The sequence below is a fragment of the Podarcis melisellensis genome, assembly GCF_964234715.1.
Source record: "Podarcis melisellensis genome assembly, chromosome: 17".
Taxonomy (NCBI): Eukaryota; Metazoa; Chordata; class Lepidosauria; order Squamata; family Lacertidae; genus Podarcis; species Podarcis melisellensis.
In genome coordinates, this window is record NC_138534.1 from 3037529 (window position 1) to 3060385 (window position 22857).

General features: G+C 48.5%; 1 protein-coding gene across 1 annotated transcript; it reads left to right on the forward strand.

The window, feature by feature from the left end:
- The first annotated feature begins 11247 nt into the window (after nucleotides 1-11247).
- On the forward strand, nucleotides 11248-20901 carry NAA10 (N-alpha-acetyltransferase 10, NatA catalytic subunit). Its single transcript, XM_081893564.1, has 8 exons — nucleotides 11248-11415; nucleotides 12150-12248; nucleotides 13576-13634; nucleotides 16331-16376; nucleotides 16718-16833; nucleotides 17368-17412; nucleotides 18942-19026; nucleotides 20538-20901. The coding sequence occupies exons 1-8, from the start codon at nucleotides 11395-11397 to the stop codon at nucleotides 20787-20789; spliced, it is 723 nt and encodes a 240-aa protein (XP_081749690.1). The 5' UTR covers nucleotides 11248-11394; the 3' UTR covers nucleotides 20790-20901.
- Nucleotides 20902-22857: the final 1956 nt, after the last annotated feature.

Consider the following 22857-nt stretch of genomic DNA (forward strand, 5'->3'; position numbering starts at 1 on the left):
CTTGGATGGGTGCAGTGGCGGGAGAGCAGGCCACATTCTATATTCTCCCAGTGCAGAAGGGGCCTTGGCCAGGTGGAATAGCTCAGGTTTCACACGCAGGAGCCTCCCAGGTTTAAATTCCAGGATCATGTCCTCCCAGCTTCTGTCCCAGCTTCTGCCAACCTGGCAGTTCGAAAGCATACCAGTGCAAGTAGATGAATAGGTACTGCTGCGGCGGGAAGGTAAACAGTGTTTCCGTGTGCTGGTCACATGACACAGAAAGCTATCTGTGAACAAGCGCTGGTTCCCTCGGCCTAAAGCAAGATGAGTGCCACACCCCATAGTCGCCTTTGGTTGGACTTAACTGTCCAGGGGTCCTTTACCTTTATGTCTGGGAGGGCCCACAGGCCCACCTGTGAGAGTGTCGCTGAGAAGTGCAGCAGCAGCAGCCAATAAGCTCTGGTGTGTACCAACCATCCCTTTGGGGCCATGATGCAATGGCACCCCCTTACTACTTTGCCTGATAGACCAACCCAGCGAAGGTGGCCCATTCTCCACCCTGCTAACACAGCAGCAGCAGTGATCCCTGGTAGGCCTAAGTACCTTACTGGGCAGAGAGTGACTATCCTGGAGTCCTAGGAGCAGCTAGATCAGGGAAGTCCAAAGCATGGCCCAAGGACTTCATGTGGCTGTTGAGGACTTTTGGCAGCCCTCCACAACATTTGACACCTCTCCCAGCCCTCACGCTGCCTTCCCAAAGCCTGGTAAGCAAGGTGCTGGGCTTTGGGAAGGAGGTGTGAGAGCTTTGACAGGGTCCTTGAGTCCTCCTGCGTCCTTCCCAAAGCCTAGTTAGCACCTTGCCAGCTTTAGGAAGGAGTTGGGAGGGCTCTGGGACACCGCCAGAGGCTTGCAACTCCTCCCCAAATCCCGGCTCCTCGCTTAGCCAGCTTTGGGAAGGCTGGGCGGGGTGTCAAGCTTTGGCCTCGCTTCCCCCCATGTCACAGGTTGGTGCGCAGCCCACAGGTTCTGTGTCAAAAGTACTGTTGTGGGCCACTTGGTATGAAAAGTTAGACTGGCCTGAGCTAGATCCTTGCCTGCCACTGTAGAGTCTCGTGCTGAGGCCAGCTGGAAACAAGGTGGAGCACAGGATGTGGAGAAAGACTCCTACCCAACCCTGGCAACATGAGGCACAGTTATACAGTGGTGCCCCGCAAGACGAATGCCTCGCAAGACGAAAAACTCGCTAGACGAAAGGTTTTTTCGTTTTTTGCGACGCTTCGCTAGACGAATTTCTCTATGGGCGTGCCTCGCAAGACGAAAACGTCTTGCGACTTTGTTTCCTTTGTCTTAAAACCGTTAAAACCAAGGGTGCTTTGCTTGAACAGCTGCAGTTGCGACTTGACTTCGAGGAGCAACTGTTAGCACGCGGTTTGGTAGCCTTTTCTCAGACTTTGCTCATTTTTGAAGCTTTTCCAAAACTTTTCCAGAACTTCTTCTGCATCCATTTGGTAAGTTAAACTTTTAAAACTTTTTTTGGGGTTTTTGGATTTTGGGTTGGGGTGTTTGGGATTCAAGGACTTGGTGTTGGGGGGGGGGGTTTAAGAGAATCTAGGAACTTGTGGGGGTTTTTTTGAATTTTTTTGTTTTTCTGTGACCATTGGGCCATGTGGTTGTTTTTTTAAATTTTTCTGAGTTTGAATTTCTGTGTGCTGGGTGGCTGGGGGAACAGTTGGGGAGGTTTCTGCAGCAATCTGGGAGCTTGTGGGGGTTTTTTTGGAATTTTTTTGTTTTTCTGTGACCATTGGGCCATGTTGTTTTTTTTTGAAAATTTTTCTGAATTTGAATTTCTGTGTGCTGGGTGGCTGGGGGAACAGTTGGGGAGGTTTCTGCAGCAATCTGGGAGCTTGTGGGGTTTTTTTTTGGAATTTTTTTGTTTTTCTGTGACCATTGGGCCATGTGGTTTTTTTTTAAAATTTTTCTGAGTTTGAATTTCTGTGTGCTGGGTGGCTGGGGGAACAGTTGGGGAGGTTTCTGCAGCAATCTGGGAGCTTGTGGGGGGTTTTTTTGGAATTTTTTTGTTTTTCTGTGACCATTGGGCCATGTTGTTTTTTTTTGAAAATTTTTCTGAGTTTGAATTTCTGTGTGCTGGGTGGCTGGGGGAACAGTTGGGGAGGTTTCTGCAGCAATCTGGGAGCTTGTGGGGGGTTTTTTTGGAATTTTTTTGTTTTTCTGTGACCATTGGGCCATGTTGTTTTTTTTTGAAAATTTTTCTGAGTTTGAATTTCTGTGTGCTGGTTGGCTGGGGGAACAGTTGGGGAGGGGTTTGCAGGAATCTGGGAGCTTGTGGGGGGTTTTTTTGGAATTTTTTTGTTTTTCTGTGACCATTGGGCCATGTTGTTTTTTTTTGAAAATTTTCTGAGTTTGAATTTCTGTGTGCTGGTTGGCTGGGGGAACAGTTGGGGAGGGGTTTGCAGGAATCTGGGAGCTTGTGGGGGTTTTTTTTAATTTTTTTATGACCATTGGGCCATGTTGGTTTTTTTTTAAATTTTTCTGAGTTTGAATTTCTGTGTGCTGGTTGGCTGGGGGAACAGTTGGGGAGGGGTTTGCAGCAGTTGGGGAGGGGCTGGGGGAGCAGTTGGCTAGGGGTTTGCAATTTCTGTGTGGTATGGGTGGCTGGGGGAACAGTTGAGGTTTTTGAAGACTTTGGTGATTTTTTAAGCTTTTCCAAAACTTCTTTTGCAGCCATTTGAGGTTTCTGAAGACTTTGGTGATTGATTGTTGAAGCTCTTCCCGAACCTCTTTTGCATCCATTTGGTTAGTTAAACTTTTAAAACTTTTTTGGGGGGTTTTGGATTTTGGGTTGGGGTGTTTGGGATTCAAGGACTTGGTTCTGGGTTTTAATTTCTGTGTGGTGGGTGGCTGTGTGCTTCTGAATTTTTTGGATTTGAAGCACATCACTGATTTTTTTTTTTCTTTTTCTGAGTTTACAAAGGAGCTGTGCTGCCATGGGACCCAAGAAGACTGCTGCTGCAGAGGCCGGCGAGAGGAAGAAGGAGAAGGTGACGCTGGAAATGAAGAAGGAGATCATCCGGAAGCACGACGGCGGAATGCGTGTGACGGACCTCGCCAGGGAGTACGGCAGGAATCCATCGACCATCGGGACCATCCTGAAGATGAGGGAGAAGATCATGGCGACTGATGCGGCCAAGGGAGTCACCAGGATCATGAAGAACCGGCCAGCTGTTCTGGAGGAGGTCGAGAAGTTGCTGCTCATCTGGTTAGAAGAGAAGCAGCGTGCAGGGGACACTGTGACTGAGGCCGTCATTTGCGAGAAGGCCAAGGCCTTGCACGCAGACCTCGTCCAGGATCAGCCAGGAACCTCAGGCGAGCCTGAAGTCTTCAAGGCAAGCAGAGGTTGGTTTGACCGGTTCAAGACAAGATCCGGAATCCACAGCGTGGTCCGGCACGGAGAGGCCGCCAGTTCTGATGTTCCTGCGGCTGAAGACTTTGCAGTGGAGTTCCTGGAGGTTGTGAAGACGGAGGGCTACGTTCCACAGCAGGTCTTCAACTGTGACGAGACCGGGCTGTTTTGGAAGAGGATGCCCAAAAGGACTTTCATCACTCAGGAGGAGGCCAAGTTGCCTGGCCACAAGCCCATGAAGGACCGTCTGACCCTGCTCTTCTGTGCCAACGCAAGCGGCGACCTGAAGATCAAGCCCCTGCTGGTGTACCACTCGGAGAACCCACGGGCCTTCAAGAGACACAAGATTGACAAGGAGCAGCTGAGTGTCATGTGGCGATCCAACAGCAAGGCTTGGGTCACACGTGTGCTGTTTGTGGACTGGGTCAATCTTGCTTTTGGCCCTGCTGTCAAACAGTACCTGCTGGACAACGACCTGCCGCTGAAGGCTTTGCTTCTGATGGACAATGCTCCTGCTCATCCTAAAGGCCTTGAGGTGGACTTGTTGGAGGAGTTCAGCTTCATCAGCATCATGTTCCTGCCACCTAACACCACGCCACTGCTTCAGCCGATGGATCAGCAGGTCATCGCCAATTTCAAGAAACTGTACACCAAGGAGCTTTTCAGGCGATGCTTCGAGGTGACTGACTGCACCACCATCACCCTGCGGGAATTCTGGAAGGACCACTTCGACATCGTCACCTGCTTGAAGATGATCACCACGGCCTGGAACGGGATCAGCCAGAGAAATTTGAATTGCGCTTGGCGCAGCCTGTGGCCGGACTGTGTGGCACCAAGTGACTCTGATGCACCAGAGTCAACAGTGGTGCAGGACATTGTTGCCTTGGGGAGGACCATGGGACTGGAGGTCACAGAGGAGGACATCAGCGAGCTGGTGAAGGAGCACGACCACGAGCTGACCACCCAGGAGCTGGTCGAACTGCAGGCAGAGGCTGCGCAGGAGTGGGCCTCACTGGAAGAGGAGGAAGCAACTGAGGAACGGCTGTCCTCCGAAAGACTGAGGGACATTTGCCAGAAGTGGAAGGAGGTGCAGACTTTTGCAGACCAGCACCACCCTGACAAGCAAAAGGCACGTGACTCTGGGAACAGTTATGATGCGACGGTCATGTCTTCTTTCAGGGAGGTGCTGAAAAGGCGGATGAAGCAGCAGACTATGGACAGGTTCTTGAGCAAGAAGCAAAGAGTGGAAGAGGAGCCTTCTTCGAGTGGTCCCCCAGAGTCTTAGAAAATGTACTGTACACTTTGTTGATTTTTAAATGTTTTTCTGTCATGTTTAGAAACTTAATTTATTTTTCCTTCAATTTTTGAACTGCTCTTTACAGTATGTGTGACTTTAAAGAGCAGTTAATAAACTCTTGTTGTACCAAATTTGGCTTTGTTTGGACTTTTTTTGACCATAGGAACGCATTAATTGATTTTCAATGCATTCCTATGGGAAACCGTGCTTCGCAAGACGAAAAATTCGCTAGACGAAAAAACTCGCAGAACGAATTAATTTCGTCTTGCGAGGCACCACTGTACATCTCTCTCTTCTTAAAGAGCATTCAGAATGGAGTGAGTTTTGAGAGTAAAAGATGGTGTTCATGAGGTGGCCCCTGCTCAGCCCAGTGAGGCTCGTGTGGCTAGTCCCTGTTGTCCTGTCCCTTGTAGCTTCATCCCCACACTAGGGAGGCCATTGCCTGATGCATAACTCCTTGTCCCAAAGCTTGCAGAGGGTTAAGGACCCTTTCTTGAACATGTAGGTTGGCAACTCCCCAAGGGATCAGGGAGCATCGCTGGCAGACACACAATGGTGACCTTCCTGGTGGCCTGTGTAGGGCTGGGTGTCAGGTGGGGAGCAAAGGGGGAGGCGGAGAGAGAGAGAAACATTCAGTGGGCGGCAACTGGCAGGTACGGCTTCTGGACCTGGTTGCACAATGGATGCCTGGAAAGAAGGGAGAGTGGGACCACGTGGCTGCTCTGCCAGTAAATTCCCCTCAGCTGCCACTTTCTCCCCAGCCCACCCTGGCATGATGGTGAGGGACAGTCTGAGTGACTGAGGCTTTCCCTGTAGTGAGTTTGTTCTGCTCCATACATCTAGGCTGTGATCCTGCAAGGCTTGCTGTAATCTTGTGCTTTGAGGAGCTAGACTGTAGCCCATCTCAGATCAGAGGGCTGAAGCTTAAAAGCAAAGTGAAGCTTGTTTGCACCACTTTGGGAATCGACAAGACTCATTGGGGCCTGCAGCATGTGATGCAGTCAGCAGTCCTATTGAGCCACTTCCGATCTTAGTCCCAGGAGTATGACATGCAGATTTATCATCCTGGCCCTGCTTCAGTCTTCCAGCCCACTTCCTCTTTTTTTGGAAAGAAGAAATCTGCACATTTTTTTTAAAGTAGTTGTTCACTCCTCCATGATCAATTTGACTGTGTGTACATTTTTAAAGTTATTGTCTCTAAATCTATATTGTATATTATCTCATTTACTGTATGAGTCTAAAAGCCACTGTCAGGATTAAGAGAAATGTGATGGTCAATATGCCAAGTTTTGTTATGGGCAGTGTTTTTTTTATGGGGGGAAACAGGGATACGCATACCCCTAAACAATTTGTGAATCTAAGTTTGGCCTCATTGAGGGGCAGTATTTCAATATGAGTAGGAAAATGACAGTACTCCTAAACTTTTTTTTTAGAAAAAAACCCCTGGTTATGGGTGCCAGACTGCACTGTACTCAGGCCAGTTCCAGCCACGTCCCATGCATGTTTCTTTGGAAGAAAGTCTTGGTGTGCATAAGATTCTAGGCTGATTTTGCATATATAAAGTCTAGCTGGCGCTGAGTTTGCTCCTATTTGGCAAAACTGCTTTTCCAAGTACAGTGGTATCTCCGGTTGCGGATGGGATCTGTTCTGAAGGTCCGGAGGTTTTCACAACCAGAAAGACTGCGTCTGTGCACACATTTTCGGCGGTAGAGAGCTTCTGTGCATGCACAGGAGTGGTCTACTGCTACTGTGCGTGCGGCAAAAACCTGGAAATATACTTCCAGGTTTGCCGCTTACGTATCCTGAAGTTTACATAACCGGAGGGATACATAAGCGGAGGTACAACTGTATGTCTATAGAGTGTTTCTCAAGTATGTCACATGCATTTTCTTGTAATTTTCATAAATTATAATACATAGGCCTGTGTTGTTATTCTGGTATTGCTGATGCGGGGAGAGAATTGATTTCTTAAGGACATGCAGTAAGCACATGGAAGGAGCAATATCTGAAAGGGGAGCCCTAACTCATAGCTTAGAAACTCTTGGCCACTATGCTATATGACCACTCTCTCTAATAAAAATCAATTTTTCAAAAAGCAAATTCACAAGTGTTGCTCTACCATCCACTGGCTGATTCCCCAAATAACATTATTGCACAAGCAATGAAATGAAGCTACAGGGTCCAACCACCCCCTCCTGAAAAAATAAGGACAGGGATATCCAAGAGATGAACTGTTTTGCAAGATTTCTGTACACATACCTCTTGAACTGCACTGAAGAGGAAATTGGCTTCAGCTGTGCTTGGATTTTTGAGGAATGACAGCTTGCAGATGTTTTCCGTGCATGCAGAGCAGGTCAGATGAGCACTGCAATGATCCCCGATGGAGACCATCCACTTTGATTCCCAGATAAACAATCATTTGCCATCCAGCAAATAATGGGTAAATTCAGGTAGTCCCATCATGACAAAGGCAAACCTCAACTACAGTCACCGCACACTCTCACTGAGCTCAGTTCATGGTACAAAACAGTGTGTGCCTGTACTTCTGCATAGCCTAGCAGAGCCTAAGCTCTAAGGCTGCCATCTGCTGCCCTGGACAAGGATTTCATCCCCTCCAAAATCATCCTCAGAGACCCTCTGGACCTCTCTCCTTGGGTGGTGTCACCTGGCACCTTTCTTGCAAAGCCATTCTCACATACTTTCTGGTGGCACTTAAGGTTGTTTTGCTGGCTGAAGCGCCTGCTTTGAACTTGGTACTTTGATATATAGGATCCTCTCAGGAGAGCAGTCCATCTCAGGCTTCAAGGGCTAAAACCAGCATTTTAAACTGGGCCCAGAAGCAATCCAGACAGGGGTGTAGGGGGCAGGCCGCCCCGGGTGTCATCCCTGAGGGGGGGTGACAAAATCCCCGCTTGACGCCAATCTCTGCGCCAATCACCCCCCCTCGGCGTCGATCACCGCACCAACCTTCCCCTGGGCACTGATTGCCACACCAATCGCCCCCAATGGGTGCCAACTGCCCCCCGGTGCCTGGCATGTGCGCCACTCTGGGTGCCCGAGCGGCTAGCTCCGCCGCTGAATCCAGATATGCATCCTCCACACAGCTTGCTCTGTAAAACCTGATTTCATCAAATCCCTTCCTATATTGACAGAGATTTTGGTGCAAATCACATCCTAAATAAAGCTTTTTCATTTACTTCTCCCAGCTGCCCAAAGAACAAAATTCCACAACATTTGGATAGGATCCATAACCTATACACTTAAGAATTATAACTTATTATTATTATAACAATACCTGGCTTTTGACACTTGAGATGCATATTTTTAAGTCCAGCCTTATTTCTCTGTTTGTAAATTGTTTAAAATGTTTTTAACATTGTGTTTAATTGCTGAAACCTGCTCTGGGATGAAGAGCAAGTAATAACAACAATAGTAATAGCCCTCCTTGTCCCATGGGCCTTCCTATGCAAAAGTGTTTTCTGCACCTCTTTAAGAGCGGGCTGCTGATGCTGTTTTTAGCTGTTCCTATTTTATCTTCAAGCTGCCTTGAGTCCCCGTCAGTAAGAGCTGGACCATAAAGAAGGCTGATCGCCGAAGAATGGATGCTTTTGAATTCTGGTGCTGGAGGAGACTCTTGAGAGTCCCATGGACTGCAAGAAGATCAAACCTCTCCATTCTGAAGGAAATCAGCCCTGAGTGCTCACTGGAAGGACAGATCCTGAAGCTGAGGCTCCAAGACTTTGGCCACCTCATGAGAAGAGAAGACACCCTGGAAAAGACCCTGATGTTGGGAAAGATGGAGGGCACAAGGAGAAGGGGCCGATGGAGGACGAGATGGTTGGACAGTGTTCTCAAAGCTACTAACATGAGTCTGACCAAACTGCGGGAGGCAGTGGAAGACAGGAGTGCCTGGGGTGCTCTGGTCCAGGGGGTCATGAAGAGGCGGACACGACTAAACAACAACAAGTTTTATCTGCCAGCCGCCTTGAGTGCCGTCCACTGCCGCCCCCTGTTGCAGGGGAGGCTGAGGGGAGTTTGCCAAAGGCAGAGGCGTCACTGGAACCGAGAATTCCTGGCTAGGCAGGTGAAATGCGGACTACAAGCCAGCGCGTTTCCCCCCAGGGAATTAATCTCATTTAATCTCTGTTTAGGGAAGCTTTTAATGTTTAATAGGTTGTTGCATTTTAGTGTTTTGTTGGAAGCTGCCCAGAGTGGCTGGGGAAACCCAGCCAGATGGGCGGGGTATAAATAATAATAATAATAATAACATAGGCGCCGACTCCATGGGGCCTGAGGGGGCCCGAGCCCCCTCAAAAATTCGTTTGGGGGGGCTCTGCCCCCCCAATAATTTAAGAAAATTATTGAGCGAATGTGTGGTCCCTGGAGCCGGAGCGCAGCGGCAAAAATCAGGGAAAAATAAGATCGGGCGGTTGGTCGGTCGGGCGAGGGAAGGCAGAAGCATTCTGCCTCAGGGTCTTACTGCCCACCCGCTTCTCTTGCTGCGTTTGCTCAAACTCAACAAAGAGCAGGGAATCCCCTGCCCTCCTGGCAAGCAGAGGGTTAAGGAAAGGATCGAGTCCTTCCTTCTAATTCTTTCCTAGTCACACTGCGTGCAGGCTCCAGGTGGGAGAGAGAGGGGGGGCTGGCTTGGGGGGGGACTTTTGCCTTCCTTTCCTCCCCCCCACCCCGTTAAACTCCTCGCCTGCATTCTTAGCCAGCTGCTTCTCCGCACACCCCTCTTGTGCTTCTTGTCCCTTCTGTGTTTTTCCTTCCCTCCTCATTTAAAACGTGGTGACAAAGCACGGATCCACATGGATCCTCAGGATTTTTGCATTGGGTCACCCCAAATTCACCATCAGATCACATTACATGTCCATGGCTACAGTCTGTACCAAAAAAATCATGCACCCACTGTTGCCTGGGGCTGCAATGGTGCAAAAACGTGGTTACAAAGCATGGATCCACAGGATCTTTGCACTGGGTCACCCCAAATTCACCATCAGATAACATAGCATGTCCATGGCTACAGCCTGCACAAAAAAAATCACGCACCCACTGTTGCCTAGGGTCACAGTGGTGCAAAAACGTGGTTACAAAGCACGGATCCACATGGATCCTCAGGATTTTTGCATTGGGTCACCCCAAATTCACCATCAGATAACATAGCATGTCCATGGCTACATCTTGCACCAAAAAAATCACGCACCCACTGTTGCCTAGGGTCACAGTGGTGCAAAAACGTGGTTACAAAGCATGGATCCACATGGATCCTCAGGATTTTTGCATTGGGCTACTCCAAACTCACTGTCAGATATTAAAAATCTTTATAAAATAGAGAATTAAATACATACAGAATGTTAAATTTTCAGTTTTGAAATATTAGTACTAGTTTAGTACTGTATTTCTATATAACTATAGTACTGTATTAGTTATTTTCAAATACTTAAATATTTTTAGGGTGTAAGACCCAATTAAAGCCCGTTATTTACATACAGTATTACAGTATTTACATACAGTATTAGGCATACTGTATTAACTTTATTAACTGTATTAAAGCATTAACTTTGAGATATTATTTTTATTTAATGAACCCTCAGCCTTATTCAAAGTAAGCTTAAATTAGCTATTTCACTTATTAATCAAAGCGCTATTACTGTGCGACAGCAATATTTTATGTTTTATTCTTTTAATGATAGTTTAGGATTTATTTAAATATCATTTCAGTCTTTTCAGAGCTATAAATTCACTGCTCTGTAATAGTCTATAAGCATAATTGTTACTGTAAATTAAATTAGCTTTTTACGAAAATACCGTGCGTGTTTATGTTTTGTTTCTTTTTTCAAAGCCAAAAAGTGTTTCAGGCTTGTCGAGTTTCCCGGAGTGTGGAGTTATAGAGAGTCGAGTTTTCGGGGTTCTAATGTTGATCACATGACTCTAAAATACTTTTAAAAAACTTTAAAACTCACTAATTTTCATCTAAAATTTAGAAAACTTCCCGGGGCAGGACCCCGGTATGGGCCCCCCCAATATTTTTTATAAGTCGGCGCCCCTGAATAATAATAATAATAATAATAATAATATTCCACTACAGTACTATCTCCTCCCTCTACGGAACACTACCATCATTCTTTAATATATTTTTTCACCGGGTTATTAAATTTAGAGCGAATCCCCTGAAGCCCCAGTTTGGCTAAACTTCAACAGTCGTTCCTCCATTCTCTTAGTTGCTTATTGGTCCCGCGACGTGTCACTCAACTCCGTCGTGACAAACGATTGACTTACCGGACCATCAATTAGGGTTCTTTCGTCGCCCCGACAGATCGTAACCCTCGAGGGGCGGGGATTAGTGTCACGTCTCCCTGGTCGCGGGCGGAAGAAGCGAAACAAGCAGGATTCTGCGCATGAGCAAAGCAAGATGGAGGAAGCGGCATCGTAATTGTTCGGCGTGACTGCTTTCTAGGCGCAGTCTGATTGGGTGCCGAGGAGGGCTTGGGCGGGACCGCGGTGCAAAGCTGTGCGCGGCGATTGGCTAAGCGGCTCCCCCCTCTTCTCTTCCCAGGCATTGGCTGCGGGGCGGAGATGGACGCGTGCTTTCCGGCGCCGCTCGGGGACCCGCCTGTGCTCCGGCTCTAGAGGGATCGGGGGCTCCGGCCGCGTCGGGGGCTGAAGGAAGAGCGCCGCCGCCGCTGCCGCCGCCATGAATATCCGGAATGCGAGGGTTCGAGTCCCGGGGTCGCCCGACGGGGGGGGGGGAGCGTGGGCGGCGTTTGGGCTTCGGGGCCTGAGGCTCCAGGCCTTTCCTAGAATGAGATGGAAGGGCTCCCCCGAGGTCATCGAGTCCAGCCCCTTCCCACGCAGGAATGACCGCTCAAGGATCCCCGGGGAGGGTCCCTCGCCAGCGCCGGGCTTTGCGTGACCTGCTTTGTCCAGGCAAAATCGCCCTCGCCACGAGGATCGGGTGGAGCCTCCCGGGACAGGAGCAGCGCCCTGCTGGGCACCCGGGGACGAGATGGGGCAGCCGCCACCCCCTGACGGCCCTTTGCTCTGTGAAGCAAGAGGAGATCAGCTTGGCCCAGCCTTTGGCATTGGGAAGTATAGACTGCACCAGACTGCCCTGTTAGACTGCTGCTGGAAATGGCAACTGGTAGTCAGGTTTGCGGGTCAGATTGATTTGGCAAGACAGCCCTTATTAAATCAGGGGGACTTGTTACCCGTAGGTGGATAGCCAGGTCTGCTGAGCATGAGGTACTGGAGAGAATAGCTGTCATGTCCTGCTTTGTTAGTTTTCCAGATTCATATCTCTTATTTCAAGATACAGTGCCTCTGAATAAGGAGGTTCTATTTTGCTGTTACACACAGCAAATGTCAGTCCTACTGGGGAGAGGAGGAGCTGTGAAGTGGGTGCATCTCTCTCTGCTCTGTTTTAGTTTTTCTTCCTTTTTTCTCCACCAGCCCGAGGACCTGATGAACATGCAACACTGCAACCTCCTTTGCTTGCCAGAGAACTATCAAATGAAATATTACTTCTATCATGGACTCTCCTGGCCCCAGGTAACTCTGTCTACATACTAATGACTTGAAGGTTTTGTAGAATAATGGGTAACCTCAATCCTTCAAAAAGACCTTGACTGCAAATCTGCTACTCCCTTTACCACCACCCCTCTCTCCACCTGCCACCCTCTCTCTCCCGCCCCTTTGTATTGGCAACTGTGGTGCTAAGGTGACCCCTCTGAAAAACTCCTTCTGACCCAAGATCTCCTGGATCTCCTGCTGCCCTCCCACAGCCTTTGTCTGGGAGCTAGACCTCTAGCTTCTGGGAGACGGCCATGGTGCCTCATAAGTGACAGGGCAAGTTTTACCAACCTCTCCCAGCTTTAATTAGCAACACTTGAGATTTTGTTGACTCCTCAGGATCTTTTGGTTGCCGTTGGTGGTTTTGTAATGGACCTGGGCCTGTGGCTGAGTGAGCTAATCAACACTTGTTACTCTGGCATGGCATTGCAGGTAGGGAGGTCTGTACTTCAAGCCCGCCATAAACACACCGGGTGGCCTGCCCAAGTTGCTCCCCAGAGGGTGTCCCTGGGGCTGCAGTGGTTGTTTGTGGCTGTTCTCTTCCCACATAAAGTCATCTCTTAGCTTAGGTGGCGGTTACTTTCTGGGGATAGCACGTAAAGATGAAATTGTGCATAGACCAAACACATACTTCAAACACTATCTCAAGGTGAGTGCAATAGTTGGTGGGATTGTCAATATTCAACACCCACTCCCTTTAATTTTTTTTAAGCTGAATTCATGCAAATTAAATGTGCATAAATTGCGAGTCAACTGTATTTCCATCCTGCCACCTGCCACTTTCCTTCTCCAGCATATGCCTGTTACAGGTGGCAAGGAGAAGGACAACATGGAGGTAGTGATGAAATGACTAAGCCCTGTGCCCTCCGCTTTGGGGACTGACATACATATTCTCAACATTTCAGCCTGTTAAAGCGGCAACTTTCTGTCTCAACAGCCACACTCACTCCCATATGGGGATTATAAAAATGCTGACTTGTCTGACAGAGTTGTTGTAAAGAATAAGATAAAATTCTATGCCCTCCACAGCCAACTAAATAATATATTTGAAGTGCTTTGATTACCCAAAACACTGATCTATAAATGCTAAGTGGTATTTAGGGATGGGCTCAAGCTTTGTGGTGGCTAGATGGATGGGATAATCTGTCTTTCCTGTGGAACAGGCTGCTCTTTGATCCTGCTTGGACCAGAGCCACGTTTCCTCTCAGGGCACTGCTGCCTTCTGCCATGCCTGTGGGTGGCTCTGCTGCTTCTTCCCCAAGAGAGCCCACTATGTCGCTCTAACTGCCTCCTTTCCCTCCCCCAGCTCTCCTACATTGCTGAGGATGAGAATGGTAAGATTGTGGGCTACGTGCTGGCTAAAATGTGAGTAGAACCATTTATTTGCTCGGCTTTGGTATGCCTCTGTCTGTATATTTGCACTGTATCTCTTGCACTGCAGCTTCACAGGAGGCTCCAGCATAGGCTAGCAAAACACATATTTTAAGGGGTATATGCCTGAATGCTGTTGGTGCAGACTCTCACTTCTTCCCCTTTGCTGACTAGTCCCAGCAGTTAGGGGAAGAGGGAATTCTGTGGCATAAGGGTGAAGCACTCTAAATTCCACTCTTGAGGATCCCCCAGGTGAAGATGCCTTGGCTCCAGAATGGCGACTGATACCTCCACCACCTGGCTGGCTGGTGCACAGCAGCATATTTTTGTTGCTGCCACATTGTGGTGCGAGTCACCTGGCTTGCATTGTAGCTCTTCAGCAAAAGAGCAGTGTCTTCTGCTGCCACAAGCCAGATGACTTGTGCAGTAGCACAGCAGCAGAAGACTCAGCATCTTTTGTAGAGTGTTATATATCAAAACGGGGGACACAGGTGGCGCTGTGGGTTAAAGCCTCAGCGCCTAGGACTTGCTGATCGAAAGGTCGGCGGTTCAAATCCCTGCTGCGGGGTGCGCTCCCGCTGCTCTGTCCCAGCGCCTGCCAGCCTAGCAGTTCGAAAGCACCTCCGGGTGCAAGTAGATAAATAGGGACCGCTTACCAGCGGGAAGGTAAACGGCGTTTCCGTGTGCAGCTCTGGCTCGCCAGAGCAGCGATGTCACACTGGCCATGTGACCCGGAAGTGTCTCCGGACAGCGCTGGCCCCTGGCCTCTTAAGTGAGATGGGCGCACAACCCCAGAGTCTGTCAAGACTGGCCCGTACGGGCAGGGGTACCTTTACCTTTATATATCAAAACAGATTTGAATGGATTTTACAGTATCTTTTTAAATTTAAGACTGATGTAGTATATTTGATAGGACCAGCAAGCAGGTAGCTCAGCTTTTTGCATATTTCTACTCGATGTTTGGACAGGAGTAGCCACTTTTGCTAAAGTTTCCCTGAAATGTGTGGTATAATTTTATTTTGAAACTGGTATAGCTGAGACCTAAACCTAATGCTGAACTAAACCTAAACTTTTAGTAGTATTTCTTCTCTCTCATCCTGTTTAGATCTGATTCAGACATTAATTTTAAATGATTTAATAACTGGCTCAGTTACTTTGAACTTCTGCAGATACATATTGTTCAGATTGATATTACCAACTATTATTTCTGCAAAGCAAGCCTGATTGGAGTAAATATTATGATGAGTCAAGTACTTAGCTAGAAAAGTACCCTTTGCAATTGCTCAATAAGAAATAAGCCGTCTCTTGTCTTCTTAAGTTTTCTGGTGTGGCTCCGTGACTGTATTGACTCTTGGGGATGAACCTTTAACTCGCATGGGGCAGAGGTGGTGGTGGGGGGCATCCCAAGGGAAACCCCCTCATGTTCCCTAATTCCATTCAGCTGGCTCCTTCCTTCCTTCCTTCCTTCCTTCCTTCCTTCCTTCCTTCCTTCCTTCCTTCCTTCCTTCCTTCCTTCCCTCCCTCCCTCCCTCCCTCCCTCCCTCCCTCCCTCCCTCCCTCCCTCCCTCCCTCCCTCCCAGTGGGCTTCTGAGTGTGCCAGGAGTAGGCAGGCTAGTCCAGGCTCCCGGCTCCCTCCCAGCTCTGGGCAAGATGGCTGGTCTTGGCACTGGCAGGTACCTGCTGCAGAGCTTCTTCTGTCTGGTGCCTGCCTGGAACAACTGGTTTGGTGAGCTGCAAGCAGGCCAAGTGGTTTCTCATGTTCGCACTGCAACCTTGTGCCTCCCTTGGCTAACTAGTTGGTGTACAGGGATGAGACAGCATGGCTATGGCAATGACTTCAGGCTTTGCTTCTGTCCTCTGCCTCCCTTATTCTAAGCTTCCTGTAGCCATGTGTACCTTTGGAGCATGTGCACATGGTTCCACCGAGGGGGCAGTCTGGTGGGGCCTGTCTGTGCACCAGTCATCAGTGGTGGCTTGTGGGCCTTGGTAGATGCCCAACCAAGCTGGGTCACTGTAGTAAGGCAGTCTGAGCTAGGCTGACTGGTGAAGGCTTGGCATTCTTAATTTTCAAATTTGTCAAATAGCCGTAAATATTATGGAAATACTTGTACGTTGACTTACAGTGCCACCACCCTAAAAAAAATTTGGTATCAGGCCTGGAAGAAGCTGCAAGAAAATACTTAATTGCCTGATAGCAGGACACAAAACTATATTCTTTGTGCAGTAAGTAGACCAAAGGAGTTGAAGGTGACACACAGTTGATTTGCTGAGGAAATGGCTGAAATGGTGGAAGTGCTCTTGTGAAAACTCTGGCAAGAAATCTGGGAAAAACGAAAGCTCCAGCGTGAGGTTCTGCATTCCATTTTAGCTATATTTCTGCTTCTGCCATTTATTTTCTAAGAGAGCAGGACTTCTGCATATTTCTGCCAGGTTCCTTTCCTGTATTCTGAGGTGAGTGTTGTTATTGTTTTAGTAAAAATTGAAAAGGAAGGGAGGGAAGGAAGGAAGGAAGGGAGGGAGGGAGGGAGGGAGGGTACTATATTACAGGTGTTTGGTTTGTGTGATAAAGAGACTGGCATTGTGGAGAAAATAGTGTTGCAGTAGTGTTGGTCTTGATGCTTAGCTCGTTACATTTGTGAGGTGTGCAAGACTGGAGCTGAACTGACACACACAGTTTCTTTTTTCTCCAGGGAAGAAGACCCTGATGATGTTCCCCATGGTCATATCACATCTTTGGTAATTCTTTCAGTTTCTATTGTTACAGCCCCCTGGACATGTTTTACAATTGAGATGTTGTGCCCCCCTTGCCAGACAAAATAGTGGCCATGTGAGGAAGCAGGTTGCCATTTTGTTAAAACTTCCTTTACTGTCAGTTCACTGTGATCTACAGACACTTGTGTCCATCACTGGAATTTGTACCACTGCACCAAACAGATTTTTGGCATAACATTAGTGTGGAGCATCCCAGAACTTATAAGTTCAGAAAGTGGCTTTGTTTGTGTGAGAGAAGGAGTGTCTTAAGCTAGAAAAGTTTATGGAATGCCTCTTCCTTCTGATGGCTTTTTGTCCTTCCCTAGGCGGTCAAGCGTTCCCACCGACGCCTTGGCCTGGCCCAAAAGCTGATGGACCAAGCTTCACGGGCCATGATTGAGAACTTCAACGCCAAGTATGTCTCCCTGCACGTACGCAAGAGGTGAGTCTCTCTCCTGCTCCCTGTTCATCTCCACTTATGTCGGCTTCCAAATAATGTGCTATTCTTGTTACGCAATGGTTACTGTGGGCATGATGCTAAGGGCAGGGTTGCCACATGCCTACCACCACCACTGTTCTAAACACTTCATGGTTAAGCGCAGAGGAAGCAGCTGCCCTCCTGTGGAACAGATGTGTGGTTGTCAAGCCAGTGCTGCTTCCTCTTGCCGCCCGTGTCAGAAGCAGCACCCAGTGGTTTTGGTCTTCCTTGCCTTGGATTCCTTATTCCTAGAGCACTGGCTTCCTGCCAAGCCCCCGCTCCTGCCTTCTCTTGAGCCCAAGTGAAATCACTCTCCGCAGAATCCCTTCCCAGGCTCTACCCCAGAGGTAGATGCAGATCGCAGTTACACTGTCCTGCTTGAGGGTGAGGGAGGGAGGGACATGCAGGGTTCATTGACCTTCTTGCAGTCCCAGGTCTAGCCCCATGTTCTCTGCTGTCTTGGTTTACCAAAACTACTTTTCTTCTCTTGCTTTGCAGTAACCGAGCAGCGCTGCACCTCTACTCCAACACTCTCAATTTCCAGTGAGTACCAAGCGGGCAAGTGGTCATAGTGGATGTTTGGTCAGAGTGAGAAGGCGGTTTGGACCCATGTGTGGTTGGCGGAGGTCACTGGGCAGCTTTGAGCAAGTCATTCTGTCTCAGCAGAGCTTGCCTCACCAACTGGTGTGGCCAAGGCGCTCTTCTGAGCTCTGTGAAGCTCTTCCGCTGGCAGGTGTGTGAAGGTTGGACCCAGCAAGTAACCGGAAGGCTCCAGTGACAACCAGAGATGACTTGTGTTCCCCAAAGGCTCAGCTTGCTGTTAACTAGAGGAGGGAAACGCAAGGTTTGCTCCTCTCAGCTTCAGCTGTGTTTGTGGAAGGAGCAAAGGAAAACTATGTAGAGTCAGACCATAGTTCATCCATCTCAGGTCTGTCCACGTCAACCTTTTTCAACCAATAGCCTGCATTTTCTTCTGGACATCCATCCAAGGGCCACATGCCTATGATAAGAGGGGCCAGAGGCAAAGTGGGTGGAGCAACAAATGTAAACGTTACCTTTGCACCATCGGCTAGTTTCTGCACACATTCACGTCCCTCCTCCTGCTCCAAGCAGGCAACCGAGGGGTGTTGTCAGAGTTCAAGGACGCGCCCCAGCCAGGCCAAAATGCTTGCTGCAAGTGTGAAGCGGAGCCGGAGAGGGACAGTGGGTGTGACTCGGGAAGAGGTAGAGCCTGGAGAGAGACCCCAGGTAGAGAAGGGCCTTTTGGGTGCATTTGGCACTGAGCCCTAAGTTGCACCTGCTTGGTTTCTGCCATGTGGCTGTGGCTTCCCAGGGTTCCAGCCAGGAGGCTTCCCAGCCCTTCCCGGAGATGAAAGTTATATGCAAAATGTGCTCTGCCTCCAAGATGCAACTCCTCCCTGTAAACCTGAATGCACAGCTTCGGTTGCTGGAAATGGGGTTGAACGATGTTTAAAAACACATCTGATTAAAATAGTTAAATCTCCTTTAGGGAAATTGAACAAATTTCCAAGGCACCGGGGAAATCCCAGTGCTAGATAGGAAAAGCAGGTTAGAAAATACATGGATCTTTGAAGGCTGGTGGGCGTGTTTTTTTCCATCCCCATTCTAACCTGCAAATCTTCTCAAAGTCTTATTACCAAAGCATTTATTCTGAGGACAGGAAATGCATTCTTAGATTCGTCTGTCATTCATCTCCAGCCAGTTGCCAGCCGTGGGATGGTGGGAGCCCAATCTATATAGTGCTTTTAATTTTTTTAAGTGTTCAAAGCACTTCATGTGCACTCTCTTGATAATATTTACAACAACCTTGTGAGGTAGGCCAGTATTGTTATCCTTATGTTACAGGTCGGGGGTCTGAGGCTGAGAGACTAGTGCCCTGCCTCCAGTTGCCTAGTGAATTCATGGCTGAGGAGATTTGAACTGGGACTTCCCAGCTTGCACACCTGCCTCTTCTGCATTAAGACCAGCTGTGAGCGTGCTTGGGGCAGGCTTCTGGGACTTGTCTGGGGGGGGTTTTCCAGTGAGGCCAGCATGCTTGCTCTTCCCACTAGGATCAGTGAAGTGGAGCCCAAATACTACGCCGATGGGGAAGATGCGTACGCCATGAAGCGCGACTTGACACAGATGGCGGAGGAGGTGAGCACGACCCTGCTGGTGCCCTCAGTGCTGGAGTGTGCGAGTCTTTGATACTCCATCTCCGAGGCTGCTGCTCCACTAACTGCCCTTAAAAGGCAGCTCAGATTCTTCCACTGGTGTGGACGTTGGGACCCAGCCTGTATCCTAGCTGTACACCCATTGCATCCAAAGTGACCCACATAAGCAAGGTGCTTGATGGCTGAATTCCAAACTACCTGGAGACAGACAAGGCAGCCTACAAGAGGAAGTTGGAACCTCCGGCTGCCTTTCTTCATACCTTCTCAACCTGTAAAGCTGAGGGTGAGATGGCGAGTAAAGCAAAATCTAGGCTGTTAAGAAGAGGGAGAATAGGGAATAGGGTGGCAAGGCTCCTCCTCCCCTGTCTGATGCCCTGTAACTTTGTTTTGTCTATCGGCCCCTTAATGTTATCAAGCACTTCTCTCTAGAGTTTAATTTCTCCCTGCTCTTTATTTTTAAGATGGGTAGGGAGTGAGGGAAAATCACCCAATGAACATACAGCATGATAACATCAGACGGGTTTGAATGCAGGTATCCTGTGAATCAGCTGTGTTTGGCTGATCCAAGATGCTCATATTTTGACATTTGGATGAAGGGACATACCTGGCATGTCTTTCCCCTTCCTCCATTGAGGCCATTTTCGTGCACATCTTTTACTAATTAATTTCACTGGTCTTCCCTTTTCATTTCTGTTGCATGGATGTGTTTTTTTAAACTGTGCACCATATTTAGCATCTAGAAAAATGGAGCATTTGCTTTGAATCTCTTGGCATATTCCATTGCTGTGGGGCCTGCGGTCAGTTATTATTGTGTGGTAAGATGATGCTTGTATATTTTTGTGATGAGCAACACAGCTCTTGGTTCCACACACTTGTTTAATTCCTTTTTTAAAAAGTAAGTGTGCCCACACCTATTTTGGAACGCTGTGTGTTCCTCCTCTGCTGATGTACACCTACGCAAGAGTTCTCACCCAGATATACTGAGACAGACAAGTGGAAAACTGCAGCAAAGCTAACCTCTGCTTGCAGTTCCCCTCCATTTTGCCAGGTTATTCTTTGTATCTTTCAGGTTCTTTGGAGGCTGTGTGCCTCCCTCTCCCCTGTGCTGGGGTGCTCATGTAGCCAGACGGAAAGGGTGGAGGAGTTCAGTATCAGTAACTGTATACATACATACTCGCATGTTGGGGGGGCTGATGAGGTTTCATGCTACTTGGGTTGACAAGGGTCTCACAGGAGTTTTCTGGATGTGCTTGGCAGGATGTTAGAAATGTGAACAGCGGCAAGCAACATCGAAAACATTTCCTCCCATAGCTGCTTTGCAGATTTTGAGGCTCCTTTTTTTGGAAGGTGGGGCGGTGTCTGACATGACTGGGCTGTCTCCTCGAAAGAATGTGCAAGACCTTTGTAATTCAGCCAAGGGTTTCGTGGATGAAAACTGCTTATCTTCCCAACATGCACACATTCCAGCTAAAACGAGCACCTGTTCCCTCACAGCTGCGGAGGCAGGTGGACCTGAAAGAGAAGAGCAAGCACTCTGTCCTGGGCTCCATTGAGAACAAGAGTGGGGACCACAAGGTCAACCATGTTGGCGACTGCTGCCGGGATGAGAAATGCCCTGGGACCGTGGTGGGCACCGGGCCTGGGGCTGAAGACAGCGGCGACAGCAAAGATGTCAGCGAGGTCAGTGAGGCCACAGAGAGCACAGATGTCAAGGACAGCTCAGAGGCCTCTGACTCGGCCTCCTAGCAAGGGCTTTCGCCAGGCCACTCACTGTCCAGCCCTTGAAGGAGCTGTGTCTTTTTCTTGCAGGTGTAAGGTCCCTACAGGGGGTTTGGAAATAAAGGTTTATGGAACCAGAGGGGTGCGTGTGCTGGTATGGCTTGTGTGTCCTTTCAGTGAAGCTTGCATAGAGCGGGAGCATGGAGGAGGCCCACAGCTCCTCTGCATTTAGCCTAGATATTCAGCCCATCTCCTGTCCTCTGTATTTCAGTTACTTACGTGGTTCTGCACAACTTAGTCTAGGGTTGCCCCCCTTTTCTGAGAGACACCAACCTTTCAATTTCCAGTGGAAGTGGGAGAAAGGTAGTGAATCACATTTTAGGGTAACACTTTTTATCTGTTGGTTATTGCTTTGCCACTTCTGGGTTAGCAATGTCAGTGTCTGACATCTTCCCTCATTTGGCGTGGTGCAGTTGTGGTACACTTCGGGGTGGGGGGGGAGAAACGATGCAACACCAACCCCACACAACCCCTTTGGCAGAAGGCCTGCAGAGAGTGCACACAGTGCCCTTCTGGGTTCAAGGACCCATAGAGGAAAAGACTGGACAAAGCACCCCAACTGGCCAGAACATGCAGCAGAGCGAGTGAGAGGTATCTACTAGTAACATGAACCTCTAGTGGCTAAAAGGGACAAGATTGGGAAGCCGGGGGAAGGAAGGCGAAAGATCAATTTACCTTTTGCATGCCGGGAGAGGGAGGGTTTCCAGTGAGCAGTGACATGTATCATAGGGCATTTGTAGCTCCCCCCAACTTGAAAGCCCACTCAAAGATGCTCGGAGCATAGGGGCTTCAAAGGAAGACTTTCCTTTTGTCTGGAGTTTGAATCCAGGTACAGCCTCATATTAGAGAAGAGGGAGAGGATACCCCCTCCCCAAATCCACCTAAACTAATTGGGAGGACTTCTGTATAGGCCAACAGTCTTGGTTCCTCCATTAGCCAACCAGACCTTGTAGCCAACATGGAGAGGCAATCTTTTTCTAATGTGCTGTTTTTGCATAGTACACAGGGAATTATGGAGGGAAGTACTTGAAAGTATGACCCTCATTTATAGTCTGTAGTGGTTTGACTGTAGGCTAACTGCCATTTAATTCTGCAGAATGTGCAACTGTTCTGATTTTGAAGCCGTGGTTTCCAAACAGCAGCTTCAGGGAGCCCCTCTCCATGTGGACTTGTCCACTGCTCAGCAGCCTCTGTATGTTGCAGAGGATCCTGGGAGATCTAGGCACATGCTCAATCCATGCGGGATCCTGCCCAGGACCACTAGACCATGCCATTGCTCTGTGTGAATGGAGAATGGCTCACACTCAGTCCCTTAAATCCGTGAAGAATGTAGTGTTAGGCAAGCATTCCTCCAGGGAAGCTCATCCATCACTTCTGATCTCATTGAGAACTCCCTTATAAGGATCCAACGAGCTCAAGTTAGAAAATGGCAGCCTTAATAATAATAAAATAATTTATTATTTACAGTGGTACCTCGGGTTAAGAACTTAATTCGTTCCGGAGGTCCGTTCTTAACATCAAACTGTTCTTAACCTGAAGCACCACTTTCGCTAATGGGGCCTCCCACTGCCGCCGGAGCACGATTTCTGTTCTCATCCTGAAGCAAAGTTCTTAACCCAAGGTACTATTTCTGGGTTAGCGGTGTCTGTAACCTGAAGCGTATGTAACCCGAGGTACCACTGTATATCCTGCTCATCTGGCTGGGTTTCCCCAGCCACTCTTAACTGCAGGGTGGCCTGGAGGGCAGGCAGCAGTCCAGATACGGCAGCTATTGGCACATCACCAAATAAAGGGGCATAAGACAGATTTACCTAAAATTTGTATCAGCTACTATATAGATGCAAATTTTAAAAAGCAGTGCTATAATTTAAATAGAAATACAAGATGTTGCAATGGGGGGGGGGGAGAGACTGCCCTGTGTACCTGCTCAATGTGTCTTTCACTGATTTCCATCAATATTATTATTTATTAAATTTGTATACCACCCTTCATCCGTATATCTAAAGGTGGTGCACAACATAAAAACGCAAGATTA

Excerpts from the sequence above, each read along its gene's own strand:
- NAA10 (XM_081893564.1), top strand. The coding sequence starts at position 11,395 with ATGAATATCCGGAATGCGAGG. Across the intron at positions 11,416-12,149 it reads TGAATATCCGGAATGCGAGG|CCCGAGGACCTGATGAACAT; the intron begins GTTCGAGTCCCG and ends TTTCTCCACCAG. Across the intron at positions 13,635-16,330 it reads GGCTACGTGCTGGCTAAAAT|GGAAGAAGACCCTGATGATG; the intron begins GTGAGTAGAACC and ends TTTTTTCTCCAG.